Source organism: Lineus longissimus, chromosome 14, assembly GCF_910592395.1.
Source record: "Lineus longissimus chromosome 14, tnLinLong1.2, whole genome shotgun sequence".
In the NCBI taxonomy this organism is placed as follows: Eukaryota; Metazoa; Nemertea; class Pilidiophora; order Heteronemertea; family Lineidae; genus Lineus; species Lineus longissimus.
The window spans coordinates 1,826,455-1,847,006 of record NC_088321.1 but is presented as its reverse complement, the minus strand read 5'-3'; the positions used below and the strand labels follow the sequence as shown (position 1 = coordinate 1,847,006).

Here is a 20,552-nt window from a genome sequence, read left to right as displayed (position 1 = left end):
ATTTTTGCGTTTATTTGAAATTTCCTCTGAATTTTATCAGTAATGAATGAATGCAATTTACACTTACATGAATATATATATCACGCAAAATCCAAAATGAATTTGCTCTGATGCGTTGCTTCAAATATCGTCTGAACAGATGGGTTTTAAGCCCACGTCTGAAGATGGTGACACTCTTAGCCTTTGTGTATCAGGACGGAGTTTGTTCGAAAGTCTGGCTGCCTGCACTAGGAAGCTCCTGTCACCGTAAGTCTCCAGACGATCCTGGGGATCCTCCGGAGACTGGGGTCCTCAGACGTCAGGGATCTCCCGGCGTCGTAGAATGAGAGGAGCTCAGATATGGAAGTAGGGGCAAGCAATGCTGTGTAGATGTGTTTAAGCCAATTCAGATGCGAGTGTTACACATAGGCTCACTATACATGTAGATAGATATTGTATTGTCGGTGAGATCAGTCAGTAACGTGTTCCTTTTGTGTCATCATTTCCACTCCAGGTACTCGGCACGTATTTTTCATAGGCAAACCGATAACTTCAGACGCCGTGGTTCAATATTTTGATAACGAACCTGGCAGAATGTGCCAGGCCTCAAAAAGAGAGACGGCGCAAATTTTTCTGAACATCGAGAGCCTCATGGCAAGGTTTCCTCGTTGACAAGACGATTCAGTCGTGGTTTTGAGATCCCGCACACCCCGTATGAATAATATACTAGGTCAACTGCAATTTTGCAGGAGGCAATTTTCCTAGGGGGTAATTTGACCGTGGGACAATGTTATGGGGGGCAATTTTCTAGGGGGGATTAGTCAGGGGCAATTGACCGGAGGGGGGAATGTCCTGATACAGCAATGGTCATTGCAAGAAGCTCTAACAGGCATCGGAGGTCCCTGCTAAATGCCATCAACTTAAATCAAACAATAACTTATTTAAACAGCAATTGTTGCATGTTGCCACGACAAAAAGCCATGGTTGGTGGCACACTTAATCGCTCTATTATTAAGACACTTCCCCCGCCAAATGCTGTTTTTAATTTGACAGGCTTCAAAAATGATTAAGTGCAATAAACCTTATGATAGGTTAGCCCAGCAAGCTTCACTGCACGTATTCATACACCGTTTGAATGATCATGATCTTGGTATTGAGAATACGATATACAGAATTTTTTAGCATCTACAACACTTTAACGATCTTTTGTGAAATCTATTACAAACTGATTTGGTCACATTCGACAAAAGGTCTACAATAGGGAAATGAACAACAAGTCCGTATCAACCTGTCAAGTTCAGATGCGACAAGCGCCTAGTTTTGGTAGAGCGGGTCACACCCACCTCTCGATATTTCAATTCAATTTCAATTCAAATATGGGTTAGGAGAGTATCGAAAGGAAATATTCTTGTGTTTGTGCAACAATCTCGCATGCAGGGCTCCCAAAAAGCTTCCTCACAAAAAAACAGCAAAATCTCCTAGGTAAATTTTCTAAAATAAATTATTTCCATCTGGCAACCAGGTGAATATTACAGTAGAACCTCTCTATTAGGGACACCCTCGGGACTAGCAAGTGCTGTCCTTAATAGAGAGGTGTCCTGATTAGAGAGGTCAAATTGAATAGAAACTATCAATTTGGAGCCAAAATTAGTGTCCTTAATAGATAGGTTGTCCTTAATAGAGAGGTGTCCGCTTAGGGAGGTTCCACTGTACATGATATGCCGTAAATTCCAAGGTTTATTAACCAGCGAGTTTTTCTGCGGTGCATGCATTAAATCAACCCATGTATATTCTCCGGCAGAATATATTGAAAACCACTTTTTCCCCCTTGTCCGTCATCAAAGGCATTCAAGTGTGTTGGTCAACCATGACTATCTCCTTTGTCCCTCCACCATAAGGCCTAGTTTCCCCTTATGACATCACTATTTCGGACACTCAGCGCCCCATTTCTGGAAAGGTGTATACCAGGATGCCTTGCACACTGAACACTTTTGTATTATACGTGGATTACGAGAGACCCAACGAAGGTCCCTAAGCGCCACCCCGATGTGGTCCTTACGATGCGTCCAGGTGAAAATCCTCCCAGCTCGATTCTGGCCAAGTTGCAACCTGCAGAGCTTATCATCAGTACCAGCCAGACGAAAATTTCAGTACCGGTGGTCACACCTTGAAACGACCACGGACTACACCAGCGAATTTGTTGCTCCTTAGTGGGATATGTTCGTGCACCAGTCCCAATGTTTATGACAAGAAAATTACTTGTAATAAATAGGACGTCACCTCTAATCATATTACGAGCGAAGACAAAAAGTCTGAAATGTTTCTCTTGAAAAAACCCTATCCTTTGATTTGCACTCACTTGCACAAAGCGGCATCTAAAATACTTATTTTTGGTCCAATTTTGAAAATTAAAAAATCCACGGAGAGGTGAGACAGAGATCCCTCTATTCCAGCTATCCAATTTAGCATTCAGTAAGAGGAAAAAGTCTGAAGTCCGTCTTAAATCCCTAATGGTTATGAGACACCCATAATCTTGTCGAGAAAGTTACTAAATACTTTTGGATCTCCTGGTTTGTACGGTTTCAAAGCACCGATGTTCAGATTCTGTAAGACGTCGTTTAACTGCCTGAAATAAGAATAAGAAAGATTTGTAAACTGAAGTGACGATTGCCTTTCTCACACTCGTCGACTATAATATGGCCTTGATAAGCATGTACAGTCGTGGAACCTCCCTAAGCAGGCACCTCTCTATTAATGACACTAGTTTAAATCCCAAAATGGTTGTTTCCATTCAATTTGACCTCTCTAGTCAGGACACCTCTCTATTAGGGACAACCTCTTTATTAAGGACACTAGTTTTGGTCTCAAATTGGTTGTTTCCATTCAATTTGACCTCTTTAATCAGGACACCTCTCTATTAGGGACAACCTCTTTATTAAGGACACTAGTTTTGGTCTCAAATTGGTTGTTTCCATTCAATTTGACCTCTCTAATCAGAACACCTCTCTATTAAGGACACCCCCTTTATTAAGGAGACTAGTTTTGGTTCCAAATTGGTTGTAACATTCAATTCGACCTCTCTAATCAGGACACCTCTCTATTAGGGACAGCACTTGACAGTACCGAGGGTGTCCATAAAAGAGAGGTTCTACTGTACAATGCGCCTCATTTTGGCGCCAGCAGTTTAGGCGACGCCCCCCTCAACTTCACCCACCACGCCAATACTCACCATAAGTAACTCCGGATACTGGTTCATGCTGCTACCTCTTTCCCAGGCCAGCGGTCTGGATTGAATGATCGAGACATTGGTGTGTCGTGATTGAATGGCACACTGTGTTGGATTCGACAGACTGAGCAACATCCAAATACAATGTATAACTTTCAGTGTGTTTTGTGGCGACAACCCGTTATATTCTAGGTGTGATAGAACAGAAATTAACCCCGTACTGTTGGTCTCGGTACTAAAATCAAGACCATCGGTGGAGCTCAAATTGCGCCCAAAACCTTTGGCCAAGGCGCCTCAGGTTCGAGCCTTAATTATAGCCTCTTATAAGAGGGTCATCAATTGGATGAATGACCGGCGCATATATAGACCGGTGCATATATAGACCGGCGAATATATAGACCGGCGAATATACAGTGGAACCTCCCTTAGCGGACACTTCTCTATTAAGGACAACCTCTCTATTGAGGACACTAGTTTTGGTCCCAAATTGGTATTTTCTATTCAATTTGACCTCTCTAATCGGGACACCTCTCTATTAAGGACAGTACTTGTCAGTCCCGAAGGTGTCCTTAATAGAGAGGTTCTACTGTAATAGAGTTCTCACCTGCACGTGCAGTAAAAAAGATGACCATCTTTATAGAGTTGATTAGCCAGCTCCATCTGGTGGTTGCCCATCAACTCCTCGTTGATCACAACGACGAGTGGCTTTCCTGCGCCTAGCGATTCCATCACACTACCGGCACCTGCAAAAGATATTCGAGAGTGTCGATATACTGTAGTTGGCGATGATGAAAGCCAACTTAATTGCAACTGTTTCTTCATTTCCACCAAGTGAGCGATTGGAAAGCCTTATTGGCAAATTTATGCACATTTTTTTGCCAAGATTTCTAAAAAAATGGTTTTTACAATAAAAACTTTTTATTTTTGCAAATCGTGGCTCTCTTTAGTAGGACACCATCTCTATTGGGCTGTTTCTATACAAATGTTACCTCTGTAATCAGGACACCTTACTATTAAAGACAGTATTTGTCAAGTCAAAGGGTGTCTTTAATAGAGAGGTTCCACTGTGTGCCATTCTTATCTGTATGACTTATAACTAAAGACTCCTCGGTAATCAGGACACCTTCCTGTTAAAGATGGCATTTTGTGAGTCCCGAGGATGTCCTTAATAGAGAGGTTCTACCGTGGCGTCATCCTTACCTGCATGACTTATAACCAACGACGAGTTCTTAATGTCAGCAGATATAGAATCCTTGTATCGATAATATTCGACGGTGAATCCAGCGATTGGATGCTCATCCTGTGGTTCGAACGTCCCTCGTCCGATCTGCAGGAGCAGCTTCGTGTAACCAGCATCCTTCAGCACCTGAAATGTATCAGATTGACTTTTTTACGATTGAAGTTTATGAAAAAGGCAAGTGTTGAATTGCAGTTTGAAAGTGATGATTTTTGTCTGAAACAACCCCAATTCTTTTATTATGGTAAGTGGGTAAAAATTAAGTCCACGATTCCATTGGTTGTCCTAACAGGTTATCCTAAATGGCTGTTGTAGTCAATCACCCAGTGTTGACAGACATCGACTAGTAGGCCTACATGGCAAAAGAAATCAATGGCTAAAATTTATAATCCTTTACCGGAAACGATGTAGGCCTTCTATTCCGACTACCGTCACTCATGATCGGGGAATGTTAACTCATTCCAGAAACAAATTCTGGCATCTCATTTTTGATCAAAGCTCCGTCCGGAAATAGAGCATCTTTCTACCAAAGATGTACAGAAACATATGGATTTTTGTTTGTCGGATATCACGAAAAGTGTAAATTTGAGAATCTCGCATGCGCTTTAAAACTATAAAGAGAGTATAGATGATTAATCAAAATATCACCTGACATATTTCTTTTTTGGAAACAGTTTCAATAAGTAGATCAAAACTTGTTGTTCCCACGGTGAGAAAAACAAAATTATTTTCGACGGCCATGACACTGATTCCGCACTACCTTGACGAAAATGACGCAATTCGATTTGTCAAAATTCAGAAATATTATATAAAAAAATTAATTTTGCACATTTGTCTTCAAATTCCGTTTTTGGTGATTTTTATTGGAATACTCCAATACTTATAAAAAATTATTTTTTTAGTTTTAGGTCATATTTTCCTAATCTACGGAGCGAATGCTGGCCAAAGATGGAGTCGAAGAAAGAAAGAAAAAATTCCAATTTTTGATAAAAATCGCTAAATCATCGGAAATCGTGCGGGTAAAATTGTCTAATGTGGTCTTTATTTGTAGATTAGGTATTTGTTTACAATAACATGACGTGATTGAGTGAAGAATTTGAGATCAGATCTCTGAAATTTGTGTTTATTCGAGGGTGTTTCCAAGCTAAGCTGATTTCTCAAATTTCTGAAACAGTGAAACTGTGGAACTGTCTTCTTTCATCCCATCTGCACACTTTGTATCGTAAGACCTGAGTCAGTGGAACAGTCACAGATATTGAGTCTGACTCTGCAGCTAACCAGTCAAGTGAATGTAGAAAGTTTGATGTCTTGATATTCAAGTGAATGTGGAAACTTTGATGTCTTGATATTCACCCATTTATTGACAAGCGAAATGTTAAACTCTTTGCTCTGAGTCTTGACATCGCTTTTCTACCCAACATTGTGTAATATTCTATAGGCCTATAAGTTAAAATTTACAATCCCCGATCGGAAATGACGTAGTTTGATCGCATTCAACTATAAATCCATTGAACAGTGGTGCTTCGTTAGTCAACCGATGACCTTTTTTTGGGGTGTGATCGGGGATTGTAAACTCGTTCCGGCCTATATTGTATCGCCATGTCGTAAGAATATAACGTGTTAATTCCCACTTTCAAACATTGAGTCCGTTCATGTTTCAATGTGAAAATAAATAAACAACTCCACAATGTCATCAATTCCGTTCATGTTTTAACTATCGCTTTATTTCCTTCCGTTAAGATCATAGACTGTCGCAACTATGGAGAACTGGGAACAAGGTTTGACATCCCCACCCCCAGGAAATCCCCAGCCAATGGAGAGTGACGATGAACTGGTCGCGGAAGCGCCACTCCCCAGCATCGGTGCGGTCATGCCAGCTGTGCCGAAACCGGAGCCTCGTACGGCCGTGTTGTTGAATACCCATGCGGAGTTGGTGGCAGAGCGTGCAGCAGAGGCTATGGTTGAACATGCGATCAGTAATGGTATGTATCATTGATGAGCATTCTCCGGATTTATCCGGATATCTTTATTTCTTGGATATCAAGCTTTGTTATCCGGATAAACAATTTGGTATGTATCAATGATGAACATTCTCCGGATTTATCCGGATATCTTTATTTATTGGATATCAAGATTTGTTATCCGGATAAACAATTTGGTATGTATCATTGATGAGCATTCTCCGGATTTATCCGGATATCTTTATTTATTGGATATCAAGATTTGTTATCCGGATAAACAATTTTTTGCAGTTGTTTTATTTTTGCATATTTTGCAAATTTTGAGACTAACCATGTTGTGCAAAAATTGGAAAAGGAAAAAACAATTCTTGATTGAAACCCCCCCCCCCCAAAGAAATGCAATTTTAGTCAGAATCAATCAAAAGCATTTGGAAAGTTTCATAAATTGCACAAAATACTGTTAGCCCGGAATTATTTGCATGCCTGCCTTATTTGCATTTTTCACGCTTAGAGATATTTGAAGAAAAAAGAAAGTTGCGAAAAGAAAAATGAATTTGTCAAAACGCTAAATAAAAAGTACGCAAAACTTGGAATTACACAAAATGCAAAATGCAAAATGCAATACCCGGGAATAATTCCGTGTTTACAGTAGTAAATCACCCAGTAAAAGTTACCTTAAAGTATATTTTTCGTCTCTTTCCCTCTCAGGTTCCTCTGTCCCGAGCGACCAAGAATTATGGCACTCGGCCGAAGAAGACATTGACGTCGTGTCCGTGGACTCGCAACAGGGGTCCAATCAAGGCTACTCTGGCAACTTTGTATTCCCCATCGCGTCGCCGACTGATTTCACGCTTCCTGCTTTTACGTCTCATCGCCTGTTTGCCGAACCCCAGAATGGCGAGCCTCAAGCCTGCAACTGCGCTGCGTCGAATACGAACTTGATCGTTCCGACCGCATGTGATGTCACCAGGGAGTTCAATTTTACGCCGACGGAGGCGTGGGTCGGGGCTCCGGGAATTGGTAACGGCGCAGGAGACGGGCAACATTCGGCAAACTGTCGGAAAAATCAGGCGCGGAATCTGGACCATGTTGTGAAAAAATCGTCTGTGTCGGTTCTCGATTCTGATTGGTCGGTGCAAGCGTCGACGAGTGATGTCCCAGCGCCACCTCCTAACGGGCGGGATCCTGTCAGCATTTTGATTAACGACAGTGATTCGGAGTTGGATGTTGACACAGAGGCGCAGGCCGAGGGATACAGTCATCGTTTCTTACCGCCTGTTGCTGACAAGCCGACGGCGCCCTTCCCGAAAAAAAAATGGATGTCGATTGCCATGCAGCAGGGAAGGAGTAACTCTGTAAACGCTGAACAGGGGGCGCTGTCCTCCAGGTCCTCACCTGAAGGCATGGACTATATGTTATCAAGTCCTGGAATGGCGCCGCCTAATGTTCAAATGTCGGACCGACATAAAAAAACCACAACTCAGTTTGTTTCCGTTCGAGATCACTATTCGGATTCGCCACAGGCAGCATCTGTCGGTAACCATGGTAACTTTGCCAGTAGCCTTGGTAACATGGTCGGTAACCATGGTAACATCGTCGGTAACCATGGTAACACGGTCGGTAACCATGGTAACATTGCTGTTAGTCACGTCAACATTGATGATACTCTGGTATTTGGTGATGAAGGCGAAGGACATAGTCCGATTGGTGCTGAGGGTGGTCTGCTAGAGGCGCCGCCTATATTTGGTGGCTTTAAACGGGAGCGGTCCGATTCGGAGGAATCAGGTAGTCAGATACGCGGGAAAGTTCCATGTTCGGATAATTTAAATAGTCAAAAACTTAAGAAACCACACAAACATAACCTGCATGGGAAAAGTGCTTTCAAGACGGAAAAATCGGCATTTACACGTTATTCTACCGGTAACCAAGGCAACAGTAGTCGCCATGGCAACCATAGTGGTCGGGATGGAAACAGTGGGGGTGGCCAGTCGCATTTTAGTCGTGGATCGGATTCGCAGCGAGTGGAAACCGAGGGCGGTATGGCGAGCATGTTGCAAAATGTAAACATTGTGAGACCAAAAGCAGTGAAAGTTCAACCGGATTCGACGTCTGCTCGCGGGAAGTCTGTTCAAATACAACTGGACTCGAGTACACATTATTCCGGTAAAGCGATGAGGATGGAACCAGACTCTAGCTCGGTGCAATCGCGTGTTGGTTCAAGCGCGACGAGCGCTTTTGCGAGTGCTTCACGTGATGTTGTGGAGACGTATGAAGATGCACCCCCGAGTTCGTCAGAGGATCACACAGCACGTGCTTTAACTTCCAATAATTCAGTTGCTCAATCTACTTATATGTGTCAAGGTCAAGGCCAGGAAAATGGACAGGGTGGTAACCGTGGTTACGGTAACTTTGGTTACCAAGAACAGCGCACAGATGAGGCACCGGCGACGGGGGCCGCAATGTATCAACTTAGTAATCATCTAGGTCAATATCCTCATCACCATGGTGACCGGAGTAACCATAGCAACCGTGGTAATTCCCATAGCAACCGTGGTAGCTCCCATAGCAACCATGGTACTAACCATGGCAACCAGGGGATGCATTTCCATTTTGTTCAACCAACTTTGAATCCGGAGCCTGGGACGAGTTCTATGCATCGGAGTATATGTTGCCATGGCAACAACAGCAATCGTTCTTCCCACAATTCAGTGCACCAGCATCCAATGGCGTCTGGCGGGGCGAATATGTTTGATCGACAATCAGGGAGACAGAATAGCGTTGGGCTGGATCTATCGATGTCGTCATCATCACGAGGTCAAGGTTCTCTCGGCCTGCCCCAGGGGGCACCACACGAGGAGCCGGTCACGATTACGTCAGATGATAGCGATATTGAAGTCGTCGACATCATTGTCAAAAGGTATGGAATTTATTTTCTTCCTTTATTGACTCAGTTCTAAAAACAGTTTCCTGGTCAGATCTCGAGTCGAGGTGAGAAAAATTCATTTTCAAAATCGAAGTCTGAATTTTTGAATCGGCGCAGCAGAAGAACAAAAAATACCATCCCTCTCAAAAAGGTCTCATATCAGGCCTCAGGTTTAGCCAAGGTTTGACCTGGTTGCACTTTAGATACTGCCTTCTTAGGCCGAAGTTACATAGACCTCATTCGTTCATTTCCCAGGACTCATTTTCCCCTTTTGCTTTCGTTCCCCTGTAAAAGCACGGCCTTGTGGCGTGCATTCACCGAGGAATGAAAGAAAAACCCGGAAAGTGACTCGTGGTAAATGAACGAATGAGGTCTATGTAATTTCGGCCATACTGTCAAATTTCCGACATTGATCACAGGCGAACATGACATTCCTGTCCTACATAAATAGCTCTGATACTTCTGATCATGCGATGACAGTGAGGTAATTAGTACGTCTTAAGAACCTCTTACTCTTCAAAAAGCTTTGTTTTTACTTAGGCCTACTCATGTATTCCACAAAATGAAGACTCCCTTGACTACCCAGTATTTTGCCCTTGGTGCCAATGTTATGATTGCACTTCATTGAGGTAATTGAGATATCTCATGAGATAAAAGAATCTTGATGGACTCGGTCAGAACTCGGGATATGACGGGAGAAAGAAATTTATTTTTCTGGTTTCAGGTCGAGAAGTCGCGGTACCGGACTGCCATCGAACCGAACAGCAACAGTCGTTGTGGACTTGACGGAATCGGACGATGGTAGGCTGTCTAAATGTATCTTTCAAGGCTTTGTGTGATTAAGGAATTAACACCAGTCAGGGTCTCAGTGTTCTCCACAGGGTTTTCTCAAAGTAGGGTGATACCCTTGATTTGCATGACGTTTTACCAGTGTGTAACACAAGGTAGGGTGGCCAGCAATTTGAGGTCGGGTGGCCCTATAGGAACCCTCTACAAAGTTCTAGAGCAAGGTAGGGTGGCTCTTCAAAGGTAGGGTGGCCAGCAATTTGAGGTAGGGTGGTCCTATAGGAACTCTCTACAAAGTTCTAGAGCAAGGTAGGGTGGCTCTTCCAAGGTAGGGTGGTAAGGGTGATACCCTTGATTTGCATGACGTTTTACCAGTGTGCAACACAAGGTAGGGTGGCCAGCAATTTGAAGTCGGGTGGCCCTATAGGAATCCTCTACAAAGTTCTAGAGCAAGGTAGGGTGGCTCTTCCAAGGTAGGGTGGTAAGGGTGATACCCTTGATTTGCATGACGTTTTACCTGTGTGCAACACAAGGTAGGGTGGCCAGCAATTTGAGGTCGGGTGGCCCTATAGGAATCCTCTACAAAGTTCTAGAGCAAGGTAGGGTGACTCTTCCGAGGTAGGGTGGCTCTTCCGAGGTAGGGTGGCTCTTCCGAGGTAGGGTGGCTCTTCCAAGGTAGGGTGGCTCTTCCAAGGTAGGGTGGCTCTTCCGAGGTAGGGTAGCTCTTCCGAGGTAGGGTGGCTCTTCCGAGGTAGGGTGGCTCTTCCAAGGTAGGGTGGTAAGCTGCAAAGGTAGGGTGGGCCACCCGGACATATAGCCTTGTGGAGAACACTGGGTCTCTGTACTAGAATCAAGAAGGTTGGGGTAAAGATGTAGGCCAAAACCTAATGCCCTTGGTCATCGGTTTGGAATCGGAGCTCCATCTGACAGTTACAATTTCAGTACACAGTGTTTTTATTTCGAATCGATCACACCTATAGTTTAGAAGAGTTGTCCACACACTGCATACTTAAACTCTCTTTGACTGCGGCTCCGTTTCACAGACCTAAGAAATTAAAAACATTTAATTCGTAAATAAATGTCAGTGACATGTTACGTTTCGTTACAGATGCTACCCACAATGCAACTGGACGAGTCCAGCTCGCCAACACCAGCAACTCTTGTACCTGTGCACCGACAGGAACAACCTTGTCCCCAATAACGCACAGCCGACCTCATCTCAGCCACGTCCGTGCGTCACCGATGACGTTTACGCATTCGCCTCACCGATTCCACCACACGCATTCGCCGCAGCCGGCGCACGTTAGCAGCTGCAGGTTCCAGAATGAACACGCGCCAGGGATGGCGAGGGGATCGTGTGGAAGGGTATGTATCCTTTGGCAGGTCACTTTACTTCAATTTGCTTCTTTCCTGATTAGCGTTTCCAATGCCAGAGCTCTATTGTGAGGCAACTATTGTTTGATTTCAGTAGGCCTTTGTGCGAGTGTATTTTGGAATCTGCGAAAACATTGTACAGTGGAACCTCCCTTAGCGGACACCTCTCTATCAAGGACAACCTCTCTATTAAGGACAATAGTTTTGGCCCAAAATTGGTTGTTTCCATTCAATTTGACATCTCTAATCAGGACACCTCTCTATTAAGAACAGCACTTGTCACTCCCAGAGTGTCCTTAATAGAGAGGTTCTACTGTATTTTAGAGAAATTAAAACCAGTTATGGGAGGATGCCGCACAGGAACCACAAGCCTGAAATCGACACTAATATTTCGTTTTTTTTCTTCAGATGGATTACAGCCGTGGCTCTGATCAAATGAACTGTACATTCCACCAAGACTCCACGCAGCTACCATCGTGTCGTCTACACACCCCTATGGGAATGAACCCGCATAACATGGGCACGCAACCTCCATGCAGTGGTGAGTAAATATCATAATGGGCTCTCTTGGGTGTCTCACTCTGGTCACAGATGAACTGCACTTTATATTATGTTTAATTTGAGATGTTTTAGAATGAAATTTAATGCCTGATTGTCGGTTTGATTGTCTCCTCAAAACCGCGAGGTTGGAGCAAATACATTTCAGCTCCACCCTTGCAGTTTCGGTGACACAGCCAATTAAATACCCCCAATTCGGTATCCATTCCTTAAACCTGCTTTGAAGTTGAATACCCTCAAATAAAATAAGGAAGTGACTACTTGGCAAGCCCGGCTTACCAAACAGCGACTTTTTCTTGTCCTGAATGGAGAGCCGAACTCATTAATATTAAAGTAAAGTCTCCAGCTCGCCAAACAGGGTAGATTTTTGACCTGTTTGGCAAGCCCGGCTGGCCGAACAGGGTGGCTTTTTAGTGCTGTTTGGCAAGCGGCTCTCCAAACAGGACAAAAAAAGATGCCTGTTCGGCGAGCGGCTTGCCAAATAGACCCGGCCATAAAATAAAAGGCTAAAAATGATATCATTGTGTATAAATCACCCGAAATAAAAACGAAAAAAGCTTCTTGTGAGATTTTATTATGATTAGTCAGTGTTTATAATTTTCTCGTTTCAGGAGACTGTCTCCACCCTCCGCCTCCCCTCCATCACCACCCTCCACAGGCGCATCACCACCCTCATCCCCAGGTGCCGCAACCCCCGCCGCTCTCGTCCTCAGCGATCATAACCTCGCCCCTAGGACAACACTTCAGCCTCGGGCCGCCGCAATTCCGACTGATGACGCCGCCGATGATGCCGGCGAATGAGATGTCGATGGATGCTGGACATCATAATTACGGCCTGCAGCAGGATCCGATGGTGATACATGTTCAGCGGCCGCCCAACCGCCCCCCACCACCACCACCACCCCCATCGAGACCACAGATGCCTTGTCACGTGAGCGTGAGCGTGGCAGGGGCAACAGGTGCAAGGTATGTAACAACTAAAGATATAACTTGAAACAAATTTTCTAAATCAAATATATTTACTGTCGAACCTCTCCATGAAGGACACCCTCGGGACTGGCAAGTGCTGTCCTCAATAGAGAAGCGTCCTGATTAGAGAGGTTAAATTGAATGAAAACAACCAAATTTGGACCAAAACTAGTGTCCTTAATAGAGAGGTGTCCTGATCAGAGAGGTCAAATTTAATGGAAACGACCACTTTGGGACCAAAACTAGTGTCCTTATTAGAGAGGTGTCCTGATTAGAGAGGTCAAATTGAATGGAAACAACCAATTTGGGACCAAAAGTAGTGTCCTTAATAGAGAGGTGTCCGCTAAGGGAGGTTCCACTGTATTTGATTTAAGTGCTGTATGAACTCTTTTGCTACCGAACCCGGTATATACCGTATAGTGACCTTGACCGAACCCGGTATATACCGTACACTGACCTTGATCTTTCAGTGATGGATTGCCCTCCCAGCAGCCCCAGCATCAACACCTGCATCATCATCTCCATCACTATCATCACACACCGCCGAGATTGCATCACTTCAACCTCACGCCAGGGATGCATATCAGTATAGGACCTGGTATGGTAAGTATTGAGACGGTAGAGATGTGGACGAGGTTCATGTGAAAATATGATAATGTGTAACATATTCGACCTGTCACAGCAAAACCAGGCCCATGTCGCACAGAAGATGACCTCAAAGGACTTCAAGAGATAAAGGAAGAAATTGATGTGCTCAGATTTCACAAAAAGGCAGACAATAGAGAAATCAACAAGCGATCTGTCTCAACCTGTCAAGCTCAAAGCGACATGTGACTCATCTTGCCATGGCAAGTCACATTTGTGACCCGTCACAGCAAAACCAGGCGCATGTCCTACAGAAGATGAGCCTAAATGACACCAGGAGATAATGGAAGAAATTGATGTGCTCATGTGCACATTTGTGACCCGTCACAGCTAAGCCAGGCACATGTCGCACAGAAGATGAGCCTAAATGACACCAGGAGATAATGGAAGAAATTGATGTACTCATATTTCACAAAAGGCAGTCAATAGAGAAATGAACAACCAGTCTGTCTCAACCTGTCAAGCTCAGAGCGACATGCGACTCATCTTGCCATGGCAAGTCACATTTGTGACCCGTCACAGCTAAGCCAGGCACATGTCGCACAGAAGATGAGCCTAAATGACGCCAGGAGATAATGGAAGAAATTGATGTACTCATATTTCACAAAAGGCAGTCAATAGAGAAATGAACAACCAGTCCGTCTCAATCTGTCAAGCTCAGAGCGACATGCGACTCATCTTGCTTTCGCAGCAAAACCAGTCGCATGTCACACAGAAGATGAGCCTAAATGACACCAGGAGATAATGGAAGAAATTGATGTGCTCAGATTTCACAAAAGGCAGATGACAGTGTAATGAACAAACAGTTCGTCTCAACCTGCGAAGCTCAGAGCGACATGCGCCTGCTTTTGCTGTGACGTTTCACATGTGATAATCTAATATTTGTATAATTCAGGCACGTTCACCTGTCCTCGTGACATCCTTCTTCTTCTTCTTCTGGTGTGGTTGCCAGCAGTGTTGACCACCGGGCTATGAAGCTCCGTGACCCGTTGACATGAAGTTCAAAAGGCGTGGCAGCATTTAGGTCAATTTACAAAATCTCTTGTCTTCATTGCAGCCGCCTATGCCAGAATTCCCGCCGTTCCCGCCCCTGCCCGTCATGGCGAACCTACCCAGGAATATGCAAATCAGGATGGGACGTATGATGTTGCATAGGCCTACTTATGAGGTTAGTAAGCACATACTACTCCGGGAGTTGAGCGACGTTTATTTAACATGCAGGCTGCAAATGATTTGAATGTGTTGAGGGATAGAGTACGCCTACCTGACCATGGAAACCCAATTTTTAAGTTTTTTCAGTGGTGAGTGTAGGTGATATAGAGGTTAGAATTTTTGTTGATGACTTCATCACTGGGCCACGAATGGGAGCTCTGTACAGAAGCACAAGCATCAATGTACACGTAAATCTTGAACGGTTGGATTAAGACCCTATAAATGTACAGTAGAACCTCTATTAGCCGACACCTCTCTATTAAGGACAGTAGTTTTGGTCCCAAATTAGTTGTTTCTATTCAATTTGACCTCTCTAATCAGGACACCCCGATATTAAGGACACTAGTTTGGTCCCTAATTGTTTGTTTCTATTCATTTTGACCACTCTAATCAGGACACCCCTATATCAAGGACACTAGTTTTGGTCCCTTATTGTTTGTTTCCATTCAATTTGACCTCTCTAATCAGGACACCCCTATATTAAGGACACTAGTTTTGGTCCCAAATTAGTTGTTTCTATTCAATTTGACCTCTCTAATCAGGACACCCCTATATTAAGGACACTAGTTTTGGTCCCTAATTGTTTGTTTCTATTCAATTTGACCTCTCTAATCGGGACACCTCTCTATTAAGGACACTACTTTTGGTCCCAAATTGGTTGTTTCTATTCAATTTGACCACTCTAATCAGGACACCTCTCTATTAAGGACAACACTCGTCTGTCCCGAGGGTGTCCTTAATAGAGAGGTTCTACTGTATTAGCAACAGATAAAAACATAGTGCCTCTGAGTTAGATTAGCATAATTATTGGAAATGACCATACGAATTACAAACTCATCTTGTTCGATTGCAGGAACTTATCAATCTCGAAGAGCGTCTAGGAAATGTGAATCGGGGCGCGAATCAGGCGACTATTGAGAGAAATACCTACCCACATAAATATAAAAAGGTAGGCTGGCTTCCGAATCGACTCCTGGTATTGTGAACTCATTGATATTTATGGCCATTTTGTTTATTTGTGACCCATCGCAGCAAAACCAGTCGCATGTCGCACAGAAGATGAGCCTAAATGACACCAGGAGATAATGGAAGAAATTGATGTGCTCAGATGTCACAAAAGGCAGACAATAGTGAAATGAACACAGAGTCCGTCTCAATCTGCCAAGCTCAGAGCGACATGCGCCTGGTTTTGCTGTGACGGGTCAAATTTATAGCTGGTTAAAGTGATACTATGTTGTGATTTTCAACTTTGCGGAAATACGTCCGTTTTTAATTGTTGATCACAAATGTAAAGCTCAAATTTTCCATTTTTGATTTGATTTATTATAAAATCGCTGAATGTAAACCACCGCGACCGCGAAAATGTTCATGTTGTGATGTCATCAACGAAAACGGCATCGAAGCGAGCCGTCCGGGCGGGATTAAACCATCAATTACTAGAAAATGTGCATTTCGATTCGAAAACCTTACCGATTTATGAGAAAGTGACGTAGTCATTTGTCAAAAACAGCTAAAACATTATATGGTGAAATTTGACACGAGTTACCCTTTAAAGGGAACTGGAACCGCCGAGCGATTTATTCAACTTTTCGACTTTCACCGCCCGAGAAAGTCGAACTTCCAACTTCCTATTCGAGTTCAGATTTGTAGCTCCGCCCCCAGTGCCCGAGCATGCGCAGTTCAATTTGTTATTATTGAGAATCATGTGAGAATCACGTGAGTCATGCGATCTTTCATTCACGAGTTTTCGTAGTAAATTCCATAGGAGTGACGTCACTCAATGATTGACAGCTAGGCGCCATGTTTCATTCATGCCTCGTTCTGATCACCCGATACGCGGGAAATGAAAACGAGGTCATACGAACTGGCTTGGCGGTTTCAGTTCCCTTTAAGTGTTATCAAGATTTGCCGTACAGTTGATTTTTCTTGTCGCTCCTTTGAATTCATAATTTGCCAACAAAAATTAGGGCAGTTGTTTGAGTCGAGTCTTTATTTGGAAATTGACGTCACATTTCAGGTGAAACGTCCAGAGGATAATATCGAAGAAGATTTGGAAAAGTGCACGATTTGTTTGTGCGAATTTGAAGAGCCGGAAGATGTCAGGTGAGTTGTTTCCTAATGATGAAATTTGGGAGTTTTCCGCTAGAAATTTGGACATCTTTCCAGTTCCTGAATCATAGTTGGCAGGGGTTTCCAAAGTCTTCTCAGAGCAGTCGTCGCTGAAGGTCTCTGATGAAGAGATAATGCCACGAAAAATGCGTGACTTCCCCGAACTCACTATTTGGGATTGACTCAATGCAGTATTTAGGCCTAATAAGGAAGAATTTGAGGTTGAAGTAGACTTTTTATACTCATTTGCCATGTGTTTGATGGTTAAAATGTGATTGGGGAGTAAAAAAGTGTAGTATTTAGGCCCAATAAGGAAGAATTTGAGGTTGAAATAGACTTGGTTATACTCATTTGCCATGTGTTTGGTGGTTAAAATGTGATTGGAGATTAAAAAAGGTGTAGTATTTAGCCCTAATAAGGAAGAATTTGAGGCTGAAATAGATTTTTTATACTCATTTGCCATGTGTTTGGTGGTTAAAATGTGATTGGGGAGTAAAAAAGTGTAGTATTTAGGCCTAATAAGGAAGAATTTGAGGTTGTAATAGACTTGTTTATACTCATTTGCCATGTGTTTGATGGTTAAAATGTGATTGGGGAGTAAAAAACAAAAAAAAATTTGAAGAACTTTTTTATTTTTGCATGCTGCTGACCCAAGCAGCATGTCCTTTAGGAGCCTGTCGGTTTTCTGGTGCCCCCTGATTCATCCTGTCACCCAGACAACCTGCTTATAATAGACTACTAGTTGGAAATACCTGGGTGGGCAGTTGCCTACAGTGTACTCTATAATTCGGGCAAAAGTCCAATAGGGTTATCGTTAAGACGTCAGTAATGATGCTGGTGATGAGCATGCCAGAAATGACCAGGATAAAATTAAGGAAGAACCGCTCTCCCTTGTCTTTTGGTAAAACTTGTAAAGAAATTGATTTGCATTGCGATGTCGATAGACTCATTCCGCACTGCACCTATTTTTTCTTTCAAATTGTACCTATAATTATGTACGAATAAAAAAAAAAAAAAAAAAAAATGTTAATCACAAAACGTTCGTTGATTTTCAGGCGTCTTCCCTGCATGCATCTGTTCCACGTCGAATGCGTCGACCAATGGCTGATGACCAACAAGAAATGCCCGATCTGCCGAGTGGATATCGAGGCCGCAACGAAAGAGGGACCGTTTGAATAAGGTCACCTCGTGAGGAGTGGTTTGTCGTAAGAGACTTAGAATTGAGGCCGTGGGAATGAAAGAGCAAGTCTGGGGTTGAATACGACAATAAAAATGCCACCTATTGTTTGTTGGTGGAACTAGATTTATTTATACACATACTGTGCTACTTAAAAGGCTGTCCGTTATCATCAACATTTTGCTTTAGTGTGCAATGGGTGCCACCATTGTCCTTTATCCCCCCCCCCCCCTCGACACACACATACAAATCTTACGCACAAAATGAAAAAGCTTTTCTGTCAAAATGTCAGGACTTGTTGTTATTTCAATGCAGAGGATTGCTACGGTACCCTCTGTCTTTGTAAGCCTTGTTTTGTGAATTTGACCTCTTGTGTGGTGTGGGTTTTTCCGGGAGAACCATTTGCTCCTCTTCTGTCATTGTAGACACGCGATAGTGTTGATGAAAACGGACAGCCCTGTTTTTCAGACTTGTCTGAAAATGTCTGAAAATGAGCTTTATATTCGAGGGCTCAAAAGTCCCTCAATATACTTTTATTGCCCTTGTAATGTTGCAGGGAAATGTAGGAGATAGAGTGTTCAGAGAGGATTGGTTTATCACCCTGGAGAGAGAGTTTTCCAACTTGCTGAGAATCAGACGGGTCTCCCTACTCAGCGAGTTGGCCCTCCCTACCCTGAAAAAGGAGAAAGCTTTTCTATGAGAGTTGTCATGTACAAAATCTCTAAGGTCCTTCCCAAGTTAGGTCAGCTAGTTAAGTTGGCAAGCCTGTCTTAATATACATGATTCTCATCAAGTTGGAAAGCCTGGCTGAATACTACATGCGTTTCTCATCAAGTTGGAAAGCCTGTCTTGATACATGCGTTTCTCATCAAGTTGGAAAGCCTGGCTGAATACTACATGCGTTTCTCATCAAGTTGGAAAGCCTGTCTTGATACATGCGTTTCTCATCAAGTTGGAAAGCCTGGTTTAATACACGTGATTCTCACCAAGCTGGGAAGCTGATTCTCCAGGGTGTTCATTTCACTGTTTTAACCAATTTATTGAACACACTTTTAGCTTCCTTTCTTCTTGACTCTGCCAATATTTAAAAAAAATTCTCTCTGCCGATAACTTTGTCTTTTGAACGTATTGTGAATATTTTTTGCATCTTTTTAAAAACCATTGCATATTTTCTTCATTTTTCCGCTTATCATGTCTACATGCAGAGGGATGGATGGCGTTGTAAAAAGATACAAGTTTTGTATCCAGATCTCCGGCCAAAAAATATAGTCCTTCATGAGGAAAAGATATGCTCCACTTTGGGTGGGATTACTTGGAGTTTATGTATACAGTAGAACCTCTCTATTAAGGACACCCTCGGGACTGACAAGTGCTGTCCTTAATAGAGAGGTGTCCTGATTGGAGAGGTCAAATTGAATTGAAACAACCAATTTGGGACCGAAGCTAGTGTCCTTGAAAGAGAGGGTGTCCTTAATAGAGAGGATGTCCTTTATAGAGGGGGTGTCTTTAATAGAGAGAATGTCCTTAATAGAGAGGTGTCCACTAAGAGAGGTTCCACTGTATTTGGTTTGCAAAGGAAAATGTCGATTTCCTCAACATTTGTTTTGTAAAATTGGGTTAAAACATGAGAGAAAAAATGCCCTTTTGGTCACACCAGTTCTTGTGAAATAAAGGGTTAAGGAATTCTCTGGGTACACATTTTGAAGCCCTTCTCGTGTCTCCCTCTATAGTCCAAAGTCCATACTACATTCTGCGGTCCGTGGAAACGAAGGAACGATTATTGAAAATCACGAAATATTCTCAAATCACGATTCAGTCCTCTACAAAAATATTTTCTATGAAACAATGTACATATTCTATTTATAACCTAAATATTATAATGTATTTTAACGCATCATGCTAATTATGTTAATTTTTATGACTCGTTGTCGGAAATCGTGGTTTTATGTAAATTTGTGCTGTAAAGTTGGCGCTTTGTGCATATAACTTATTATTTTACGGTGAATCGGCCGCCACGGTAATACCCAACTTGCAAAATACCCTGGTGGCCATTTTGAAACAATATTTTCCTCGGGGTACAATAGTCTCTCTCTGTGAGGTAATATGATGTCTGGGAGAGGCTTCGTCCTGTGTCCGAGACAAGGTCTTCTCCGAGACAAGGTCTTCTTGAATCAATAGAGTTATGTTAGCTACACTCCTTTATTATATTTTATTTTTGGTTGAAAAATGACCAGAAGTGTCCAAAATGACCCCCTTTCCAACACCCCCCCCCCCCCCCCCCCCCGACCCCCTAAAAATTCCCAGTGTCAGAACGGCTTTATTTTGATATTTAGCAGTTTGGTCTTTTCAGTTCCTATCTTGCCCTGAAGGTGGCGATGGTGTAGTTCTTTCATGAA

The 20,552-nt window shown here is 43.1% G+C and overlaps 2 protein-coding genes across 2 annotated transcripts; one reads left to right on the top strand and one right to left on the bottom strand.

The window, feature by feature from the left end:
* Positions 1–14: 14 nt before the first annotated feature.
* On the bottom strand, positions 15–5,185 carry LOC135498749 (UDP-N-acetylglucosamine transferase subunit ALG13 homolog). Its single transcript, XM_064789152.1, has 4 exons — positions 5,091–5,185; positions 4,406–4,571; positions 3,810–3,948; positions 15–2,605 (listed from the first exon to the last, which is right to left on the bottom strand). The coding sequence occupies exons 1-4, from the start codon at positions 5,181–5,183 to the stop codon at positions 2,494–2,496; spliced, it is 510 nt and encodes a 169-aa protein (XP_064645222.1). The 5' UTR covers positions 5,184–5,185; the 3' UTR covers positions 15–2,493.
* A 200-nt stretch (positions 5,186–5,385) lies between these two features.
* On the top strand, positions 5,386–20,419 carry LOC135498811 (uncharacterized). The gene is made up of 12 exons (XM_064789272.1): positions 5,386–5,461; positions 6,183–6,424; positions 7,112–9,320; positions 10,051–10,127; positions 11,221–11,477; positions 11,895–12,027; positions 12,656–13,010; positions 13,484–13,616; positions 14,716–14,826; positions 15,724–15,819; positions 16,888–16,973; positions 18,035–20,419. The coding sequence occupies exons 2-12, from the start codon at positions 6,202–6,204 to the stop codon at positions 18,156–18,158; spliced, it is 3,804 nt and encodes a 1,267-aa protein (XP_064645342.1). The 5' UTR covers positions 5,386–5,461; positions 6,183–6,201; the 3' UTR covers positions 18,159–20,419.
* Positions 20,420–20,552: the final 133 nt, after the last annotated feature.

Coding starts and splice junctions, on each gene's coding strand:
- LOC135498749 (XM_064789152.1), bottom strand. CDS start 5,183: ATGGCCGTCGAAAATAATTTTGTTTTTCTCACCGTGGGAACAACAAGT. Junction 4,572..5,090: donor CCAAAAAAGAAATATGTCAG/GTGATATTTTGA, acceptor GATACATTTCAG/GTGCTGAAGGATGCTGGTTA. Junction 3,949..4,405: donor GTTGGTTATAAGTCATGCAG/GTAAGGATGACG, acceptor TATCTTTTGCAG/GTGCCGGTAGTGTGATGGAA.
- LOC135498811 (XM_064789272.1), top strand. CDS start 6,202: ATGGAGAACTGGGAACAAGGTTTGACATCCCCACCCCCAGGAAATCCC. Junction 10,128..11,220: donor CTTGACGGAATCGGACGATG/GTAGGCTGTCTA, acceptor GTTTCGTTACAG/ATGCTACCCACAATGCAACT. Junction 16,974..18,034: donor GAAGAGCCGGAAGATGTCAG/GTGAGTTGTTTC, acceptor GTTGATTTTCAG/GCGTCTTCCCTGCATGCATC.